General features: G+C 32.6%; 1 protein-coding gene across 2 annotated transcripts in view; it reads right to left on the bottom strand.

The window, feature by feature from the left end:
• The window catches only part of LanB1 (laminin subunit beta-1), a 111,810-nt gene that overhangs the window by 36,684 nt on the left and 50,809 nt on the right, over positions 1–24,317 (bottom strand). For both annotated transcript variants that reach the window (XM_076538227.1, XM_076538226.1), the window contains exons 5-8: positions 8,090–8,389; positions 6,746–7,308; positions 5,062–5,241; positions 1,183–1,508 (exon numbers count right to left, since the gene is read on the bottom strand). In XM_076538227.1, the coding sequence (XP_076394342.1) occupies positions 1,183–1,508; positions 5,062–5,241; positions 6,746–7,308; positions 8,090–8,389 (1,369 nt within the window). The remainder of the gene's footprint in view (positions 1–1,182; positions 1,509–5,061; positions 5,242–6,745; positions 7,309–8,089; positions 8,390–24,317) is intronic.

Here is a 24,317-nt window from a genome sequence, read left to right as displayed (position 1 = left end):
GATACGAAAATCTTTAACTAAATTTTCCAATAACAGTCATTTCCATTCTTCGGTGAAAAAATTTATAACGATTTCCTTTTTTCTTTTGCTGGATAGAAAAGTTAACTGTAAATTCTAACTAGATTTCTGAATTTGATCTTATTTAAAGTTCACAGTATTGGTCATTGAATTTGCCTTGACATCAGATCACATGCTATTAAATTGAAAATACACTGTCATTTAAACAAAAATTAAGATAACTTTGACTTTTTTATGGATAAAACCAATTTAGCAATTTAGAGTATTGACAATTTTTCGTATTCGTAACTGAATTTCAAATTTTATTAACTTTTGTTAGACTATCGGAAATACTTGAAAAATCAGTTAAACTACAATATGTATTTCCCTACGGCATGAATGGCTGGAGATGGAACTGAAAATCACGAAGAATCCATGTCACATGTGCATTTTTCGCAAATTGTCCGCTTTCGTTCTTTTGGGGCACATTGTATAAGGACCTTAATAAATAGTCAGCGCGTGCGTGTGTGTGAACAATGTGTAGGAATAAATGGAATTCTCCATATTTTATCTAACAGCAAAATATCAAAGCTATACTATATATATATACCTACATTAAAATGTAATAAAATACACTAACAAATTAATGATAGCAAAATTCAGTATAAAATTTTTCTACAAAATATAGAAATATATATATATATATATATATTAACTCTTAAGTAACTAATTATGAATGAAAATGATTCGATATTTAAATGTATTATTACCTGCCCGAAGATTGGAATTAAGTAAATGTTTTTAATGTAATTATACTTTATATAAATTTTTTCTAGATCGTTTATAAAATAATTTTGCGTCAAAAACAACCAAATAACCGTAACTGTTCAAACATAAATCATCTTTGAAGTTTTACATTTTGTTCTCAAAATATAATTTTCAAGAAAACAGGATCTATTAATAAAAATGAGTTACAGATCAGTATTCAACGCGTCAAAATCTACAGAAGAAATTCAATAGACTGAAACTGAAATTCAATATATCAGTAGTTGAAATTCGCGTTAAACAATATTATTTCCAGTTAAACTTTACTTAGGGCATCAAAAGTTATAGAACATCTTTATATTTGATGATCCAAAATAAAACTTAATTTCGTTTTTAGTGATAAAATGAAAAGATAATTACATCAGAAGCTCCGGCTAATTCTCCTTCATAAATTAAGAAGTCCAGTGATCCAGTGTAATAACTCTGTTCAGGTTGATTACAGGTTCTGCCACTAATATGAGGTCTGCAACGGCACTGGCCAGTTCTAACATCGCAGGAATTCTCGTATGAACCACCAGGATCACAGTCGCAAGGTTTGCAACCATCCGGATCTTCCGAAAGGCCCCAATATTCCGGAAGACATTGGTTACAATCACGAGCAGTGACGTAGCGTTTGCAAGTACATTCACCGGTAACCATGTTACAGCCTCGATTGTCGATGGTACCCAAAGTATTACATGTGCAAGCTAAACAGAAGTACAAACCCATATGTAAATACTAGTTAGATTACTAGTCATTGTTTGGTTAAGAAATCAATTATTATGCAACAATTTAGTTATAACATGGCTTAAAAAATAATTTTTTTTTCTATATAAATACAAGTATGTATAAAAATTAGTCGATCAGGAGTACTTTCACGGATTTTTATAGCCTTGAAATAACTGTACTGACTTATTTAAACTCTGGAATTTAGTCTATAAGATGAATGCAAGGAGCTTGAGTTCAATTTATATATTATAGTATATTCAATTATATATATATATATATATAAGTTCAATTATATCAGTAAATCAGTAAATTTCTAAGCATTATATCTCGAAAACTAATAAAAATCGGGTAAATACATTAAAACTTAATGAATTCGTAATTCTAACAAAAAAGGTAAAAACGGTTTTTAAAACAAAGACTGCTTTAAAACATATTCAGTTAAATATAAAACAGCTAAATATAGAAAAATGACACAAATTGTAAAACTATATATTTCTTAATAACAGATCCAGCTATAAAAATGTATTTTCAAAACTGTATTTGTTTGAATAACATATTAAAAAATAAAGTTTTATTATTATCGTGTATCTTATGTGCGAAGTAATCCAAGATATGAATGTAATACTTGATTTTTTTTAGATTTTAATGCAAGAAATATCAAAAGCTGGTTTTCTTTCACTTTTTTGTTTGTTACTATTTGGTATCATTTTAATATTACTATCATTAAACTGGAAGTTAGGTTTGTAGACTTATGCAAATACCTTGCAAAAATGTAATGGCTGCACAGATGTATCGGATCAACCAGTGAAAGTGTTGTACGACTTTTTTATTTAAAACCTCAAGAACCATTACTTATTACTTTTTTTTCTTAAATATATGAAATAGTATACTTAATGTAAAAGAGTGTTAAAATAGAAAAGAAACGTACTTCAAATTTTGTTTATTCCTTTTCACTTTGCTATGAAATGTTCTGAAGGCCGAGATAAAACTTATTTTAATTCGAATTATTTACTATTTGTCCAAACGAATTTAGCTATATTCAATTATAAACTACGATAAAAATATTCTGTATGTTGAATTCTCGTTCGTTATACCTCTTTTTAACCGACTTCGAAAAAGGAGGAGGTTACTCAAATCGATCAGTATATATTTTTTTTTTTTTTTTTCCTATGTATGTTCGCGCATTACGCCTAGCTGGATGGACCGATCGGAATGAAACCTTTTGCATATGGTAGGTGCTGACTCCCCATTGGTACCATTATGAAAAAATTTTTCATTTTTTAATTGCAAAGTGTTGTTATTGCAAAAAAAACCGGCAACTTTTTTTTTCTATGTATGTTCGCGCATTACGCCTAGCTGGATGGACCGATCGGAACGAAACCTTTTGCATATGGTAGGTGCTGACTCCCCATTGGTACCATTATGAAAAAATTTTTCAGTTTTTAATTGCGAAGTGTTGTTATTGCAAAAAAAACCGGCAACTTTTGAAATAAACTTTTCTCAATTTTGGTGCGCTTTTAATATCTTATCACGGACATGATTCTGAACAATTTTGTTCATATACAAAGTTCGCGGAAAGCTCTTGTTTTCGAGATATTAGCGAAAAATTGTTATTAACTTTTGAAATCAACTTTGAACGATTTTAATGTCCTTCGAATATGTTGTTAGGGGCGTGGTTCTGGACAACTTTTTCCTCTTGCATAATTGACGGAAAACTCTAGTTTTCGTGATATTAGCGAAAAACTATTGTTATTAATATTAGTGGAACGCCCCGCGCTATGCACGGGAAAGACAAGAAAGGGCAATTACAATGCTCTGTACCAAAACACTAAACTAAGCTTTACCGCTCTGACACGCGACTTATACAGCAAGATGAGTTCACGTTGACGTTGGTGTATTATTCCCATTGCTTGGTACAGTCTCCGTATCGTTCTAAAAATGCATCAATTTGATTTGTTAGAAAATTTGTTGCGCAGGATCTGCTATTATTTTACGGATACTTTGACCCTTGCGCAGTCCTAAACCGTCAGATACACGTGCGCAGTAAATTTTTGCAAAGAAAGTTAACAAAGAACAAATGGATGAAGAACCCTCAATCATGATGTAATTAGTTTGTACTTGTCCCTGAAAGAGTGTCCCTTATTTTTTTTTCTATGCATGTTCGCCGGTTTTTTCCTAGGTGGGTGGTCCGATCGGAACAAAGCCTTTCGCATCTTGTAGAGTCTGACTCCTCATTGGTACCATTGCCAAAAATTTTTTCATTTTTTAGTTGCAAAGGATTATTGTTGCAAAAAACATTGAAAAACGAATATCCATGTTGTCTTTTACTTAATTATGCTCATGGCATTTACGCAGACAAAAAAAAAGCCCGGAAGAACTGTCTCACAGTATCCTATACAATTCTCCCCATTTCACTAAAAAGCGTGAAATAAAATAATTTTCAGAAAAAAAAATACATCGACTTCGAAATGCACTAAAAAGTATAAAATAATTTCTATTTCCTAATGAAGTAATTTCTATTTCATTCAATCATACAATTACGTAACAGATATGAATGAAACCTATTTACTCGTTAGGTAGTATATTAAATACATTTCAAACTTTTCGGAGGCGGCGCAAAATTAAAAGATTTTCTTGAACATGTCAACCTTTGGACAGCCGAACACAGGCAACGCTTGTATAGCTATTTTTTTTTTCTATACATATAACTCGACAGCACGCCGCGAAGTAGGTGTTAGTGCGTATAGAATGTAACTATGGTCTATCTGGATTCATAGAGTATGCGACGGAAAGACTCGATCGTCCCATATACATACTATAAAGATAGAGTCCATCTGCCGCAAATTTGGTAATTCCCGCGTCGTGGGCTCCGTTTATAGGTTCTTAGATCCATGGCTCCCACATGCGAACGAAGTCGATTTAATTTCATTTATATCAGCAACGTTGCGAAATGAAGATGCAGTCGTTACATTTACGTATATTACCAGATATATCTATAATGGTTCGTATTCTTTCTCAGGATTTATTAATTTCCAATACGCCATACCACAATCAACTGGTTATTGGCAGCAACGCTTAGTGAGGTATTTTTAATTTTGCGCCGCCTCCGAAAAGGTTGAAATGTATTTAATATACTACCTAACGAGTAAATAGGTTTCATTCATATCTGTTACGTAATTGTATGATTGAATGAAATAGAAATTACTTCATTAGGAAATAGAAATTATTTTATACTTTTTAGTGCATTTCGAAGTCGGTGTATTTTTTTTTCTGAAAATTATTTTATGCTCACAACTTTCGATAAGTCGAAAGTTCTATACATTGCAGGTTCGAATTCTAGATTAAAAGTCCGAGTTATCAAGATTGGACTGTAATTACGTAACTAAACTTTCAGTGTTGTATCTTATGGTTAAATAAATAGTTAAATATTTTATAAAATCCAATTCTAGTTATTATGGTACCCACTTTTAGTGATCACAAGTCGAAATGTTAGCGAGATTATTATAACACTGATATATTTGCAGCTGTTACCTTGACATCCTTCGGGATTTGCAGGATCAAAATTCCAATATCCATTTTTGCAGCGATCGCAACGACGACCTTCCACATTTGCTTTACAGCGACAACGACCAGATTCGCCTCCACTAAGGGGGTCAGTTCTCGAATCACATATACCGTCATCCAAGGAACCATTAAGATCGCAATCACAAGCTGTAAATGACATCAAAATGCTTAATATAATTATGAACGCCTACATACAGTAACTTCATGAAACAATTATACTATTATTCTATACTTGGCAAACAACCATCATCACTACACAAGTTCCCACTTGCTTGTTCAAGTTTTTTTTTCTTCTCACCATAGAACTATCGTTGGTACTTTTTTTACTCGTACATATACGTTTTTTGTGACATGTGCTTGAATAAAACATTTAAACATTTGTAAGCTCAAGACACATACCTTTGAAGTAAACAATCAATGTTGAAAACCTGAAACAATTGGTGAAAAGAAAGGAAACGTATCTCAGTCTTTCTCTCTGTATAAATCATCTATTAATCCGAATAATATACAAAATAGGAAGGAAAACTGAGAAAATTCTTTTCCTTTCAACCCGACATTGTATACAGCACCATTTGAATGCTTACTCCAAGATATGGTCATATATATAACCGTATTCAAAAAATATACATATGCTCCAAATCTCATGGCTACTCTAATAGTTAGCATTCGAGAGGCCCGAGGCATTGGCAAATAGTAAGACTTTATTGTTATAAACACATTTGTCTTAGAAGAATCAGGAATACCATTTGGTAAATACATGAAACCTTAACAAACTAATATCAACGTTATAACTGCTTCTTGAAAATACATGTATAGCATAAAAATTTTGAACTAATATTTAAACTGATTACAAGTAACAGAACAATCAATTCTGAATTAAAAGTACCAAGCATTTGACGTGAAATCCAACACTTTTTGGAGCATATCTAATTTTTTTCGAACTTAAATATGCGCATTTGCGACAGTATGCGATATGTCGTAAATATGCGACAGTATGTTTACTGTCTATAGGCATAATTGCAGGGTATGATAGTTGGGAACATGTTTTTCTTTACCACAATGTCCATTAAAGCTTAATTTTTAAATTATTAGTCACAAACACCGACCAAGAAGAATGCGTATAACGCGCAGACTCACCAACGATTGCCTATGCACCGATGTAGATCACGAACGCGACAAATTAATTAAAAGATTTCAACTCTTGATTTTTACTTAATCTTAACCCAAATTAGCTTTATTGGTAGATTTATGTTCATTATGCAAATTTCTCGATTAGCATCTTTCATTAGTAATTCAAAAACGAAATCTTAAGGAAGATTTCTATGAAGAAAAAACTAGTTCAGCACTACCTTAGCTACTATGCCCAGTTCAAACTATGCTCATATGATCATATATGCTCATTTACTTTACACTTGGTGTTATTTGAAAAGAATTTAAACGCGGTTATAAATCGTGTGTTATTGGTGGTTACCAAATCGAACCTACTGATGCTAATAATGATGGTAATATTATTAGCGAGTACATATTTATGCTGAACTGTTGCTCTGAATGATATCAAATGTAATGGACCCAACGTGTATCTATTGAACTATAATTCCACACAAATTTAACCATGTATGGATAAAAAGATATTAATAAAACATAAACGTACGCAAACACGCTTCAGGATGAGATATATCCTTAGTCACGTCGTGATAATAGAACAGTTTACACAGTTCGCAGTTTCGTCCTTCAGTATTATGTTGACAATTATTGCAAACGCCACCAGATACGCGTCCAGATTGTTCGTAAACAAGATCATCAAAGTGACATGAGGTGGAATGATTATTACAGTTACATGGTCTACATGCGTTCGTTTGTTTTCCAACGGCTGGCTTCCATGGTAAATCATTATAAAAATCTTGACATTTTTCGCAATTCAATCCTGTGGTGTTATGTGTGCACTCGCATCTACCGTGCACCATGTTCTCCTCGTCAGCGACACCAGGAAGAGGTAAACATCTTGAAGCATGACCATAGCAAGAACAAGAACCACGGATCACCATATTTTGAATCGCATAGTAGTATTTTTCCCGAATTTCGGCGCGATCGTCCAACAAATCATCTCCTAAAGTATGTAATCTGGTCATATTTATGCGAAGGTTCGTGATTTTTAAAAGATCTTGCACTTCTTTTGAATACGGATTGTCGATCTCAAGATTTCGAGGTAGAACTCTGAAAATGATAATAGTATTTAACATATATGCGGTTTCATTTATTAGAATAAATAAAATATGATTTTATAGTCTTTAAAGTGACAATTATTGTGATTCAAATATAACAACAAAATAATATAAAATGAAAAGATAAACGTACATATACAACTCAAGCTAGATATTCATAGTTTTAAAATTCTCATTTTTCGATAAAATTAAACAAAGTATACAATTCTATTATAAAATAAATAAATAATAAAAATCATTCTTTTTATATTCTTAAATAATTACTTACGCTATATCATTTACATTAAGCGTTGTTTAATACATTTATCTTATACAAGATAAATCTTATAACTTAACAACTTCAAATAAACCATAAATACTTACTATATGAAAAAATGTTTCAAACAAAAATTGTAGAAGTCCATTTTAAAGAAAGTATTTTGTAAAGGAATCCTATATATTTTTTTACATAATCTGATTGTTTGGAATATTTTGCGTGTAAATATATAACGGTAGAATTTAAACTCAATACTTTGTGATATTTCAAATGTTACTAACGATTTAACACTAAATCAAAGTACTTTTTTACATACAACGCCCCCAAAAATTTGATTAATGTAAAAAAATATACGGTTCTGTTTGAAAAATCGAAAATAGCAATGCAGTACAACATTTTGAAAATGACGTAAATTTGAAAATTGTTTGAAACGATTTTCATTCACTCCATATACTGAAGTTATTAGACATTGCCTTACTGTGCATTGAACTATCATTTTTTATCACTGTTTATCTACCTGAAGATAACGTCACCACCCGTCGATGGCGCCACGCCAGAATATCTCGTTTCACAGATGACATCGGTTAGTGTTTGCGGTTGCTCTGTAGATACTCCCGGGAAGTATTGTTCGCAATTATGGGCAAAGTATCGATATACCTTCCAGGTTTTTCCAAAATCGTAAGATCTTTCAATCAACATAGCTGCTGGTCGGAAGGTTTTAAAACGAATGATGATGTGGGTGAAATGAAACTCTGCTTCTAAATCGAAACGTATTGTTACATTTTCTACGCCATTTTCCGCTTGCCACCAGTTTTTGCTATTAAACAAGATTTATAATGTATTTAGAAAAAGTGTTTTCCAAATGCAGTTAATTTAAATTTAAGTTAATTAAATTTGTAGAATTAAATTTGTAGAATAAATATATACATAAACACATAAAAATACATAAATAAATACAATAAAGACATAGAAGGTACCTATTTTCAATTTAATAATAGTACACCGGAAATTATGTGCCTATTGAATGCAAGATTTACAGCCGTCTTGAAGCTATCTCTTTTAGGTTTGTGTGTGAATGGTTTTATCTCCAATGCATTGAAGATAAAAGTCTGAGACATTAAACATCAATGAATATGTCCGTTCGACAGATATCTAATAATTTACAGTAACGTTCTAAACAACTAAAGTGCAACTCTGGATGAGATACAGATTTTTGGCAGCACAGATTTATAAAATATAACAAACTTCGTTATGAATGGATATAATAACATAATTTCATTTGTAGACTATGTTATACTCTTTAATCAATTAACACCTATGCGACCGTACGAATGATTAGTACTAGATATGGCCGGCCAAAATTAGACAAACGTTCAGTTTTTTCTTTTAAACTTATAAGGGAACATGTCGAACCGGGACACACCGATTTCAAAGAAACTTGTGTGAAAGATAATTCTCAAGAAATTATTTGACACATATTTTTTTATATCGGCCATCATTCACATTGAGGGGGTGATAATAATCTTCAAAGTCAAGGGCTTCGGGAATATCTCCGGAATTAAAGGAGTTAATTGGAAGATTTTTTTTTTAATCGTGGATCTTTTAACAGAGAAAAAATAATATTTTGAAAATTTATAATTTTTGTTTAAATTTTAGTACTAAATGTTGATTTATTTTTTTGCAACTTTGCGTACGTAAACTTTTGTGGCCAATATTGTGTACATTGGCTTTTATGGCCAATATTGTTAAAAAATAATTTAATTTAATTTTTTTTCTTAATTTCTTAAACATCCCAAAGTTTCCAAAAGTTATAAATATTGCATTTCGACCGAAGATTTTACGGCCGTAAAAGTACAAAATCAGTATTGGCCATAAAAGTCTATATTCCTTGTCGTGATGATTATAATCGCGTCACGCTCATACCTGCGATGCTTACAATAACTATTGAGAAATCAATTAACGTCATGCGAAGAGGTATAAAATGTCCAGAATATTGTAAAAGATTGTAAAAATAATGATATTTTTAATAAAGATGCTGTTTGCCCCTCTTCACAGGAGGTGATTTTAAATTATACATATATTTAATAAACATTACTGTAAACGACAAATTCCAAAAACACGTATCCTCTGGACTCATTTTAGTCCATAGTTTACATACACAAAGTATACAAAAAAAATAGAACAACATTTAGTACAAAAATTTAAACAAAAATGATAAATTTTTTAAATATTATTTAAACAAATAAAGTTTATTAAAATTTTGTATGCAAAAAAATTTTCCATTAAAAGTCCCACAATTCAAAGAAACAGCTTTCAATTATTTCCTTTAATTCCGGAGATATTCCAAAAAATATGATTTTAGTCCTTAACTTTGAGGGCTATCACCCCCTTTAATGTGAACGATGGTCGACATAAAAAAATACGTGTCATATATTTTCATGAGAACTACTTTCAACAGAAGTTTCATTGAAATCGATGTGTGTCGGTTCGATATATTCCTTTGTTAGTTACGCACTTTTTCGAATAAAACCTTCTATTAAAGATAAAAACAAATTTTTATATATGTTTAATGTTGCACAATATGACATAATCAAGATAAAATTTTCCAAATTAACAGACTGACTGAAAAATAAAAAATTGTTAAATTTAGACATATAACGTTTATATGTTTTTAAGTTGATGTACCTAAATTTTATATTCAATTTTCAATAATTTTAATATGGCGTATCTTAAGATTTTAATCGGGATTCTTTCCTTGATTCTTTCAAAGTTCTTTCTTGTTAATTTTTAAGTAATTCAAGCACACTCCAACTTCAAATCATTTTTAATATTATTCGAATCCTGGTGGTCTTAGGGACTCAGAAGTGGAAAACACTATAATTAATACCGTTAGCGAGATACAGGTACTCTTATCGACATCGTTAATAAATTTGAATAATATAAGAATATTATTGATAAATCCATAGATTAAGAGTACGGTAAAGCGACCAGTAAAATAACCACAGTAAAAAATTGCATATAATTTTATAATTCAAATCTATAAATTTCTCTTTAAATTTCGAACAAGAATGTAACTTTGGTTAAGTTAAGTTAGATTTAAAAACTTAAAATAAGAGTAAGTTAAAATAAGTTAAAATAAGAGTAAATAATGTTTAGTGGTAAAATTAGACATTACATTTTATTTGAGTCATTTTCATCAGTCTTAACGATGTTGTAACACGATATTATCAATATGCATATTAATAAATGCGAATAAGATACCGATAATTCCCCAGTAACCGATAGCAGCATTTCTACCAGGAATTGGGTCGTCTAACAGGAATAGTTGCTCCTACTCATTTACGTTATCACAGTTCACATGCTTTATCGCAGTGACTTTAGTTGGTTAGTCCTTTGATCTGCATAGTATACATATAACATACAGAATTTCTTCTGATGGTTATGAATATGCAACACATTTTTCGCAATGGATCACAGTTTGTGAGATTAGATTTAAAAAAATAAATGTATTTTTTTCAATTACAAACAAATATGATGATATACTTATAACCGATTATCAATTTTTGTTCACACAAAAACAAAACTACTCATTTTAAAGCATTTTTCAAGTTATTATTAAGTTTATCTTAAGAAGTAAAAGTTTAATGAAAAGCAACATTGTATTATGTGATACAGCTAATCCTTTTCTCAAGAAAATTATTACAAATGGTTATAATATAATACGCAAATGTGCTTGTCAATAAAGTAAAAAGAAAAGGTAACACGATTGGAGATGTTCACTGCACTGTTTGTCACGGCGTTGAATTTATAAACGATATTGGTTTTGACTATTTTAAGTCTAAAAAAATTTTTTTAAATCCAAGGCCAGAGCCGACTATAAGAAGCTTGTGTTACACAGTGTGTCACGAAGAGAGGCCTCGTGACAGTGATAACAAACATGGTAAGATAAGCAGAACAAGCTTTCTCTGTTTAAATATTTTGTCTGTTCAGTGAATCGCATTCAAAGGGGATTCAAAGCGATGATATAATAATAAAATAATCAAAAGAATTAAAGGAACAGAAAAATTCCAGTAATTTTTAGGTCACATTCAAATTGCTTTGCGCTCGCTAAAAATCATTGTAGGAAAAAAGTAGAATAGTTATTTTGAAATTTCAGGTGTTTATAGTGTTCGATTCTTTATCTTCCAAATTTATTAATTTTTTTTTGCTCATGAAACAAACGAAAATCCGTGATGGAAAATTTTTTTTTAATTTCTACAAACGCAGGACAATTTTTTTAATTTGCACTTCGATGGGGTTCGTTTCGAATATTGATTGCGAAGTTATGAGCTACCAAAGTTAAAATGATGTCTTTTTTTATAGTCATTATATCGTGAACCCACCATCGAACAGAAATTGTAAGGGCGATTCTGGGAAGCTAATAGTACCCTCTAAGATAGGCAAATCAATTTTCGGTTCAATATTTTTCTTTGATGTGTGGTATCGATGTAAAAAAAAAAACGTCAAAAAATAGCGTTTCTTCCTTAAATTAAAAACATTACTATATCTTTGTAAATAGCCATCGCAAAGATTATGTCTAGAATTTCTTTTTAAGTTCATAGTGTCCACAAAAAGTGTGCAAAGTTTTAAATTGCTCTGATTCTTTGTATCCCATGGCCCGAATGATCAAACTTTGAAATTTGTGGGAAAAAATTAAAGGCACGTCATTATTGTCTCGAACTATGACTCCGTTTATTGGATAAAAAAGTTTATTACGCTACATTTATCGGTACTGTTACTGAATTTGTAAAAAAAGTTTTGGTTTGAAAAAAAAAAAGAAAAAATTTAGAAACGTATTTTGCGATCCACTATCTTTTCCACTATCAACTTGTAGCATTACAATTACTTAAAGCATATTCACAAACACATAAAGAAACTTAAATCCGACCGTGCAACTTCTATGTGATCCACTTTAGGTAATTCTAATGCTGATAATGGATCGCAAACAATTTTTTTGCATTTTGTTTTTCAATCCAAAACCTTTTTTACGAGTTTAGCAATAGTACCAGTAAATATAGAAGGACAAATAAGCAATGAAGACACATGACTACTCGAGGAATTTTGACCTCCAGAGTTATTTTACTTCTACCTTGTACTTATGTAAAATCAATTAAGCACAAATCAGGGATTTGCTTCTTTTCCCAACATAATAACGTCGAAAAAGAAGAGGGACAGCAAAAATGAAGCATAAGAAAGCACACTTATGCTGCTGCTGGTTTGAAATATTACAACTTATTGTTCAAGAATGTTTGGGCTAGTACTAATTTCGGCTTAATCCTCTGCAAATAATCTGGACCAATGACGGTACAAAGAAAATTTACATTTTCTTCGAATTTTTATTTATACTGTAAAAAATTAGCTTTAATGTGCTTCTCTCCTCGTGTCTAGATATGTACTAATCCCTTGCAAAGGTACAGCACTTCAAACTTCACCAATTTTTGCAAAAAGACACTGTCCCCTTTATTCTTTTGAGAAGTATTGTATATTAAACTATTAGATTGCGTTTTATTTCGAATAACTTCTTTTGGTGTAAACTTTTTCCTGCGCATACTAATGGTTTTAGTGATATTTGTAAAAAGCTGTTAAATAATTATACATCAAGGGGATTGCCTCACTGACTTCGTTGAAACTGAAATATGTAAAACTCTACGTTCTAAACAACTTTTCTGTTTTTATAAGCACATTGTAGAGACCCAAAAATAATTCTATAACATGCAAACATTTTAAAACTACCATAAAAATATAAAAAAAGGTCTAATTGAATAAGATAGTCAAAAACATTTCGAACTACGTTTCAACTCCTTATCTCATCGGAGCGAATAGTAAAAAAGAAAAATCGAAATTGCGGTTTTTGGTCTATTTTTCCTATTTAATTTTGTAAAAAAATTCTTTTTAGAATATTTGACCATAAATTGTGATCAACCCCCTATTTCATCCGTAATGGTAATAAAAGGGAGAAAATTAAATTCCGGTCTTTAGCCCATTTTGCAAATAGGCCTATATATGTCAATGGGGTAAAACTTTACAATTACTACGTCACCTCAAAAAAAATATTCGGGACATGTTTTCGATGTATTTTTGCCTCCTGAATACGAATATGATCATAAAAATCGGCGGTCGGACATATCTGAGCTGCTATTTTGGAAAACCAGCAGAAAATCGTGATTTCTTAGAGTTTTTTGCATTTATTTTGAAAAATTCTCATCTGATGAAAAAATGTTTCCAACAAAAAATGTAGAATGGAAAATTCTCTACAAGAAAGTTCTGATACATTTTTTTTGTAATTCTAACGGTAAGGCTGCAAATGAACGACGAATGTGTCAAAAATTACCTTATTTTTGCACGCTAAAGCGCACGCTCTACCGCCTTCTCCGCTCCGAGGGGCGGGCTCCGCGATTAGGAAGTAAATACAGTAAATATTCGATATGTGCACAAATGATCTGTACGATATGTGCACCAAAGTTATCCCCACCACTGGGGGGAAGATCCCTTCAGACGCCGAGAAGCTCGATCGTCGAGAAATGTAACATGATCCGGGTTCGGGTATATCCGTGAAGCAATGCATATACAAATATAAAACTTTTTTATTTTTGACTTTTTCGAAATCCAACTTTTATCAATAGATTCTTTACATTTTTCTGATTAAAATGAGACCAAACACGATATAATTTGGGCTATATTTACTGGTTTAATTGACGATGAAAGTTTTTCACGTCGAAGAGGATAGCGAGTCAAAAAGAAAGAGACACTACGATCGTGGCTGTCGGCAAAGATCAAAAGTCTGTTCAATTGTTCACAATCCTAATACGTTGCTAACTTTTTTATTTTTTATCAAATTTTTATAAAACTTTCTCTATCATGTTCGTGACATTTTCCTGATTAAAATGAGACTAAACACGACGTAATTCGAGTTATATTTACTTGCAATATCTTATTAGAGTAAAATCATCGATGTACGCGTAACACTTGAAATTACAAGTAAATATGTCTCGAAGTATGTCGTGTTTGGTCTCATTTTAACGACAAAAATGTTACAAATATGATGGAAAAAATTTCACAAAAAAAAAATAAAAAATAAAAAAGTTTTATTCTTGCATTAGGAGTGTCCTTCTGGTAGGTCACTGTTTGTTTACGTTCAGTCTCCTTCGCTCGAAATGTAGGAACTGTACGATATCTGCACCAGTTCGGTCCCGAGAATGGTGCACATATCGAATATGTACTATACATAGTCTAAATTATTTAGTGTTTAGTCTTATTTTAATCGGAAAAGTATGAAGAATACATTAGTAAAAGTTGGATAACGAAAAAATGGAAAATAAAGAAGTTTTACTCATTAGTATTATCCCTTAGTATGTTTCCGTTTGTTTACATTAGGTATCCTTCGCTCGCTGTCCTTTTCTACGTTCGGCAAAACATCAATCAACGTAGGAACTGTTCGATATCTGCACCAGTTCAGACCCGAGAATGGTGCACATATCGAATATTTACTGTACATTACTACATACTAGATGGAGAAATTTCGCTCATATTGTAATAAAAATAGTCTGTATATGCACTTGCCCCGTTTACGAACTTACTTCACCTTAATAATAATAAAAAAAAAATCCAACTATTTCATTCAAAGTGCAACGGCGATTGCAGCACTATGCCTAGAATAATAAGATATGCATGTGTAACGTCCCTGGGGGAAACTTTTTTTCTTTCTACCGGCATCATCGCGACAATCTTCTATCCACTGACTAGAATAGTCAATTATCGACCGTAGTTGCCAATTATCGACAGTACATTAGGTATCTATTACCATATCTATCAAATTCGACAGTCGGTAATCATAATATATATATATATTATCATTTACATTAATTATCTTATAATTTTGATTTAGAGTAGGTAATATTTTCCGCGAAAATAATTGAACATTAAGTTTGAATCATTAAAACAAGATTATGTATTATTTTATTTTATTTTCTAATAAATAGTTTGTACGAGAAATTTCCGTTACGCTATGATGTGCCTACGTGTCGCGATACTCGCCCGAAATCCTTGAGATCAGCGCTAATCCTAGAGAAGGATAGCGATACTATTTCTATTTTCGGCATTTTTGGACATTAAATTAATTAATTAACTGAATCAATTTATATACGTAAAATCAACCAGTGTTAAACTACTCATGGCCGGAACCAAAATTATTTCCTTAAACTAGAAAGCTGTAAATCGAAATAGATTCGCCTCTGATAGAGAAGGACAGAAAATGTATTTTTCGTTGAAACACCATTAGAGTACCATTTTAGTATCGAAACGATAGCTCTCAGCTACTCATAGTTGATTTTTGGTCGAATTGTTAACGCGCCATCAGATTCTCGGAGCTCGCTCTGGGTAGTTTAGTAGCCAGCGAATAGCAGGCTCCCCATTTGAGCGGCTTGGTCCCTGAAACCCGTGTCTTTTGGGTGGCAGTTCAGCAATTACGATTTTACAATTAGAGTCAATTGATTTGCTACCCTGTCGAACTTATATTGTTCACCTGATTCTGGTATCGTTGGGTCGTTTTAGTAGCTGGCTAACGCAGAGCTCCCCAATTAAGCGATCTGGTTTCGGATGTCAGTATTCGTTTTGGCTAAAAGGGTCATGAACCATTTAGTTGTCGAGTCAAATCATAAGAGTAATTGTTCCGAAGAGTAGTTCTCAGATTCAGATAAATTTTGGTTATTTGAATTAATGAAAGAATACTGTTCTCACTTAGCGTCATTTCCGTAATCGATTACACCGCGTTAGATAATAGATAAATCTGTCTAATTTTTGCGAAAGCGTATTTAGGTGCGTTTAGAGAATCTCACTTAGGTCGAATTCCTCGCAGCGGTAGATTATAAAGCGCTAGTATTAATTAATTTCGTCAAAGAACATTTATACAAATCGATCGTACAAATTGAGATAAACTTTGTCACTGCGATACCTTCGAACACGAAAATCGAATATATATAAGGAATATCAAATTTAGTTAATATTACAAATGCAAAGTTAAATTAGATACGGTCCAACATAAAGTACTGACCAGCGAGTCTCATATTACATACTGTTTAATTTATCAATTTCTATTATTTCTATTGTAAGGATGGCTTAAATAAAATTTCAGAATCGATGTAAACGTGTTTATTCGGGCAACCGTTAACGACTGACGACCGGCTCCCGGTCGTCCGCTCTCTCGTCCGTTAAAACAAGCGACGATCGGCAATAATTACTACAATGTACATGTATCTCGCATAGCGCACGCTTACACTATCATTATTATTATTTCAAGATCTATTTAGTTCTTTATACTAATCAATCATTTATAATTTATATACTTTCTTTATTTTGTTGTTATTGTTGTTTGTTAGTTTCATTTCTTATCGTTTATTGAATAAATCTAATTGTTGAAAGATTTTGACCTGTGGATTTCAATCCTTAACCGCACACCACACGAATCCCACAATCTATATTCGCGAAATCGAGTCGTTTAGAGGTAAAAGCCGCTCTTTACCTTTTAGCGCTTGTAACTAACTAAACTTAGGTTCTAGGGACGTTACACATGTACGAATGGATCGGAGGGATGGTCTAATTGAGAAATGGCTCGGCTTTTAGCAAATAATTAATTTAATATAAAGAATAATGAATTTAGAATAATAAATAATGAATCAAGAAGGAATTGCGTAATACGTCCGTACGGGAACGCGTCCGAAACATGTCTAATCCTGTCGTCGATTGCCTTTTTGGCCATGCACACTTCTTTTGTTATTTTCACGCATTCTTTTGCACACGCACACGTACTCACCCGCAATCATTCGTACTCTCTCTCTCTCACACACTTCCACGTATACTCTCTCGCACTCTTTCATTCGCACGTTCATCCATGTTCGCGTTCCCTCATACATAATAGTAAGTATACACTTATATAAGGCAATGTGGTGTTAAATATTAAGCACATAATGATAAGAGAATAGGTTTAACACGTTTCTTGCCGCGTGGGGCGTATATGCCCCACACTGAACTTTTCGTTCAATCCATGCAACTCGCTTAATAGAGTAATGTTCAGACAGGTATTTGTTAAACTAATTCTTCGAAAAATAAATTTATAGGTTTGTTATGTTATGCATCTTAAACTATACACCCTTTCCTTGATCATTATGATTTTTACACTATTTTAATATTTGTAAGGCATACGCCAGAAACAAAACAATAAATTGTAAAGCGTGAGGCGCATACGCGGCCTGAACGGAAAGTCTTCGAAAAATGGTCTGGCAATGAACGTGTTAATAAGCAAAATTATAGTACAATTCAATATTATGTCAAAGACAATTGTTTTTTACCTTCTATTTTTTTTATACATGAGGGAATGCGAGTACAGTATTCACTCCGTAAATGTTACTTTTGCCGGTCTCGATTGTAACATTTACGGTAGAGGTCCTACATTCTTTGTAGTGTGCCGAACGTAGAAAGAGACAGCCATACAAAAGACAAAAAGGAATAGAGTTTCGAGCGTTCGGCAAACATAAAAGACTCGTGCGTGTTCTTTTAAATTTAAAAATTAAAATTCTTTATTTTTGGTTTTTCGTCAATGGAACTTTTACCATCGTATTTGTCTCGTTTTTCTGATTAAAATGACACCAAACACGATATGATTACAATCGTAATTACTTATGTAACAAGCCATAAAAGTTTGGGATGTAACATTTACGGTAGAGGTGCGAATTCCTTCTAAAGGCTTGCTATACAAGTAATTATGATTTTAATTATACCGTGTTTGGTACCATTTTAATCAGAAAAACGAGACGAATACGATAATCAAAGCTTCATTGATGAAACCCCAAAAATAAAGAATTTTGATTTTTGAATTTAAAAGACAGAAGACGCACGAGTGTTTCATGTTTGCCGAATGCGTCAACCTTCTGCTTCTCTTTCTTTTCCATTCGCCGTCCTCTTTTATGTTAAAAACTTTAATCACTCGTTACACACACAATTGTTAACGTAATTATATCATGTTTGGTGTCATTTTAATCAGGAAATCTAGACAAATACAACAGTAAAAGTTTCATGAAAAAATAGTAAGAAATAAGAAAGTTATAATCTTTTCCTTTGCTTGCATTAGTATGTGTCTCACCGATATTCGATCCTCGTCGTTTCGGCGACTGATCGTGTTTCATTCATGACTGATTTCGAGGGGGATCCCTCCAGTAGTGGGGATACAATTTTAACATTTACGGTAGAGATCTTTTTAACATTTACGGAGTGAATACTGTACAGTAATTCTTCTCACAGTGCAACGGAGACCGGAATCAAAAATACTCACTGTGGGAATAGTGGACACGAAATTTGAAACCCGGCGGTTGTCCTTTGCTCGCCACGACTTGCCTTTGTCGGCAGCGGCAAAAGCGAGACCTCGCTGGCTCATCAATCTAACAAGAAAAGGCACGAAAGTGTCCCCCTCCGATTTTTATGAAACTTCGTACGTTTGTTAAGCAGGCAAAAATAAGGAACACGTATTTTTTTTTATCGGCTGAGACACGGGTTTAAAGGATGAAACGACCCTTTAAAGTTTCGATCCGCTTTGGCTATTTCGAAAACCATACGAAATATATTAAAATTTCTAATAGGAAAGTTGTATGGTTTTTTACGTATGATAACAGGATGTTAACGAATTCTGCAAAATATAATTTATTTATAACAAAAAAATTTGTCATAACCTTATTTTACAATTTATTCAAATTTGCATAATGACAAAAAGTGAAGAGAATTTTATTATAAATTCATTGCCGGTAAAACTTTACAATTACTACGTCACCTCAAAAAAAATATTCGGGACATGTTTTCGATGTATTTTTGCCTCCTGAATAGGAATATGATCATAAAAATCGGCGGTAAGGTATTAGTAAAAAGTTACAAAAATTGTTAAAAATTGACATATTTTGCAAATATTTTATAAAATATTAGAAATGTCAAAAAAAAAATAACTTCCTTGGACGGTTGGACATTGGGCTACGCTACCGACCGTGCCGCCCGACCCCCCTCCGCGGGGAATTTATCCTGGTTCAACTAGTTTTAATTACAGTAAATATTCGATATGTGCACCATTCTCGGGTCTGAACTGGTGCAGATATCGAACAGTTCCTACGTTGATTGATGTTTTGCCGAACGTAGAAAAGGACAGCGAGCGAAGGATACCGAATGTAAACAAACGGAAACATACTAAGGGATAATACTAATGAGTAAAACTTCTTTATTTTCCATTTTTTCGTTATCCAACTTTTACTAATGTATTCTTCATACTTTTCCGATTAAAATAAGACTAAACACTAAATAATTTAGACTATGTATAGTACATATTCGATATGTGCACCATTCTCGGGACCGAACTGGTGCAGATATCGTACAGTTCCTACATTTCGAGCGAAGGAGACTGAACGTAAACAAACAGTGACCTACCAGAAGGACACTCCTAATGCAAGAATAAAACTTTTTTATTTTTTATTTTTTTTTTGTGAAATTTTTTCCATCATATTTGTAACATTTTTGTCGTTAAAATGAGACCAAACACGACATACTTCGAGACATATTTACTTGTAATTTCAAGTGTTACGCGTACATCGATGATTTTACTCTAATAAGATATTGCAAGTAAATATAACTCGAATTACGTCGTGTTTAGTCTCATTTTAATCAGGAAAATGTCACGAACATGATAGAGAAAGTTTTATAAAAATTTGATAAAAAATAAAAAAGTTAGCAACGTATTAGGATTGTGAACAATTGAACAGACTTTTGATCTTTGCCGACAGCCACGATCGTAGTGTCTCTTTCTTTTTGACTCGCTATCCTCTTCGACGTGAAAAACTTTCATCGTCAATTAAACCAGTAAATATAGCCCAAATTATGTCGTGTTTGGTCTCATTTTAATCAGAAAAATGTAAAGAATCTATTGATAAAAGTTGGATTTCGAAAAAGTCAAAAATAAAAAAGTTTTATATTTGTATATGCATTGCTTCACGGATATACCCGAACCCGGATCATGTTACATTTCTCGGCGATCGAGCTTCTCGGCGTCTGAAGGGATCTTCCCCCCAGTGGTGGGGATAACTTTGGTGCACATATCGTACAGATCATTTGTGCACATATCGAATATTTACTGTACTACAAGTTGATGTGAGCTGTTCGTCATAGATGGCGCACAAAAATGCACGTATTTACCTCAAATATATCTGACATTTTATAGCAGATTTGTTAATAATTCTAATCTTGCCCCATTACATATGAAATAAAGTTTCAAAATATTTTTAATTTCAAGTTACGCTCTTATCTCATTTCCGGGGAAAGTGCAGAGTAGTTGACATTTTATACAATTTCCTATCAAAATCAAAATGTACAAGGAAAATTAAAGTCCTAGTTAATATCAATTAAATAGTAGTGATTGTGCAAAGCGTTCGATATCGACAGCGTTAAGTATTTACATAGCAGACTGAAAATACGTTTAAATACCAACTTCACAAAAACCAGTCTGCATTTACCCCATTTCACCTTAGTTTAGTCTTTATTAATGCATGTGATTCTAGACTAAAGTCAGTGTATATCGGATAGTCTGTTATAACGTGATCAATTTTTTCCTATCATTTGTTGCTGTATATTTTGTGACCCATTGGTTTTTTTTGTCAAAACTGTTAAATAATCAGAATTATGGAAAATAACAAAACTAATAATACACTTTTGAACACGAACAAATTATTTAATATAAAACACAAACAACAAACATTTTAACTTAAAGATTAACCATTTAAACAGGGATTACTTTTACTTCAAATAAAACATCACGAACGCTTACATTTTCATAACGACAAGACGGAAGTACAATATTCAATTATTCTGTTTCTAATATTCAATTATTCTGTTACTAACATCGCACATCATTTCTAATACTGTAAGATGTCGCTATATGCTAAATTTATTAATAATTTAACAAAAACATTCATTTTTAAGTAGGATTTAGTGCTTATTTCGTTTAGGTCTTTTATTTCTTCATATCTTGTGTTCTATGTAAAATTTCTTACTCTCCTTACATCATTTTTCTGTGTATTCTTTATTTTATTATTTCTAGTATTTTGACTTGTTACTGATTAATTTGTCTTTTTCGACGTCTTGAAATACTTCTCGATGACAATGATGTTCTACTGTAATTAAGAGTTATTCAGCTCCATTTGCTTCTGAGTTTCTCTCTAATTTGATCAATTAATTTGTAATGACATCATTTTTAAATCTCTACTGTTTCATTTCTATGACCTTTATTCAATAGTTTATTACTCGTTAGACCATTTCTAGGTCTAATTTTGTCCTGCTGGGCACCATGTAATTAGATGTACTCTTCAATGAGTTCAATGAGTTGTTCGATGAGTTGTTTTTTTTTTTTAAATGAATCCTTTAAAAAAAACATTTTCTGTTTCATCAAAGTATCGAGTCTTTAAATACCTGTTTGATATAGAAATGTAGTTAATGTTATTGAAACGTAGCTAATGTTATTGATTTGAATGTTTTAATTGCGGCGACCCAAGTTATGCATTTAGTGACAATTAGTGGTTTCCATAGCGGTCATGGATATGAAATGTTTCACTGTTAATGAAACAGTGCTTGCTTTTGTAATTGGAATACCCACATATGTGTAGCTCTTTGTGTATTGAACTACTCTCTCATTATAATATACTGTAAAGCGCTGACCGTTGTCGCTACTGCGTTGCAATAAAAAATGTTTTGATTTAAGATCGCGTCGTGTTTTGCTTTTAAAACTCAAACTTTTGTCAACAATAGTTCGGTTGCCTCGAACGTTGTAGATGTGTTCGCTCCTCATCATTGTAAACGTTTAATGATCAAGCAATCTTTTTCGAATGAGGACTCGTTGTCGTTCTAACTTCGAAAAACAATTCGAAATGTCCAGAGAGCATGTTGATTGGTGTTTCTTCGTAATACTAATTTTCTAATCAGCATGCTCTTTGACGATCATAACCTTTCTCTCTTGTACCTTTTTTCGTAAGAAAGTGGAACGAAACCGATGCATACATGAAGACTTCGAAGGTTGGCAACGCCGGGGTTTTTTCTTCCGGGTATGATGTACGATTTCCAAGAAGTACCGCTAACACGTTCCTGAATATTCTTCGGGAAGACTCTAAGAGCTTATGCGAAAGAAGATAAATTGGTACATTGCCGGCAATATCGATAATATGTTCCTCAAAAATAACCGTATGTCCCGGACCAATCATAAACGACCTAAGAAATTACCGCGTTTACTGTTCCATGGAACGGACGGAACATACACATTTCTGATATTGTTTTGCCTCTTTATTCTATAGCATTCGAAAATTTTTGTTCTTCTTTTATGTTGACTTCTTTTTCTTCACAATATTCGTGCTAATCTCATCATTACATAGTTTATACCACAGTTTTTTGGGCTAAATTGCTACGTATAATTTGCTCTTAGGCTTATGCAATGTCTATTATTCAATATTGTGGTGATCGTAAAATATAATTATAGTTTATTTTAAAATAAAAGAACATAAGTATAATTTACAGTAATTCTCATAGTGCAACCAAACCATACGAGTGTAACGTCCCCGGAACATCACATTGAATCCTGTCGATAAATAAAGAAACATGCTAATGCGAATATCTTTTTCTATTGTATTACCGACCGCAAATTACCGACTGCACCATAAAAATTCGCGTGGTAATGGGGTGGGGTAGATCATGCGTGCAGCATTGTTTAGAGTAGATCACCGATCGATGGCGCGCGCGTTAGTTAGAAAGAGACAGTAGGGTCATTCCACGCCAAATCGATCACTTTTGGAAGTCACCATCTCCGATTTTGCTCTAATCGAAATATGTTGTAGTTCATGTGAAATTAGGGGGGATTTAAGTCATCATTTTGCCGGTTTCGAATTTGTTAATGAATGACAGGTCGTCAAAGTTTGCAATTTTTGCCCGTTTTGGCGAAAATGGGGTCCACTTGGAAATTTTTTTCTCAGAAACTACTGAACCGATTTAGCTACATTTTTTTTTGTTTTATTCGTGAAGGTTTGGGCTATTTTAAAATTTTTTTTTAACTTTGTCAATTTATTATAAAATGTCGGAAAATTTAAACAAATTCTTTTTTTGCGTTTTTCTCAATGAGGGGCGTAAAGGGTTAAAATTTAAAAAAAATATGTTCATATTCTTTGAAGCTTCCCCTTTAAAATGAGCCCTTCAGAACGATGGAGCCTCGAGAATTGACGTCTCTACAAGCTGGAAAAGGACGCAGGGTACCCCTATTTCACATAGGCGAGTCGCGCGTTCAGCTATTATGATCGGTTGTTTTGTATCACTGGCCTCAAAACTATACAAGAAGACTTCGTACGCGATTAAATGATTCTGTTGGTACCTTGAAAAGTGTATTAGTAACCACTCTTGGTCAATGACACATTTTTTAATCGTAATTTGATTTATAGATAATATTTATAGAGGCTGCGAGCGCAGAACAATCTTTGAAGTACTACATGCCGGACCTCTTAGGAAGCGACTAACTGGAGCAGTTTTAACTGGTAACAGCCTACAAGATTCTTAGTTTTGACTGAACAGCGGGTATCAGCCATTTGGATACTCGATCGTTGGGTAGTTCTAGTAGCCAACTAACGCAGGCTCCCCGTTCAAACGGTCTTGTA

The sequence above is a fragment of the Megachile rotundata genome, chromosome 12, assembly GCF_050947335.1.
Source record: "Megachile rotundata isolate GNS110a chromosome 12, iyMegRotu1, whole genome shotgun sequence".
In the NCBI taxonomy this organism is placed as follows: Eukaryota; Metazoa; Arthropoda; class Insecta; order Hymenoptera; family Megachilidae; genus Megachile; species Megachile rotundata.
The sequence above is the reverse complement of the archived record's forward strand: the minus strand, read 5'-3'. Positions and strand labels throughout refer to the sequence as shown.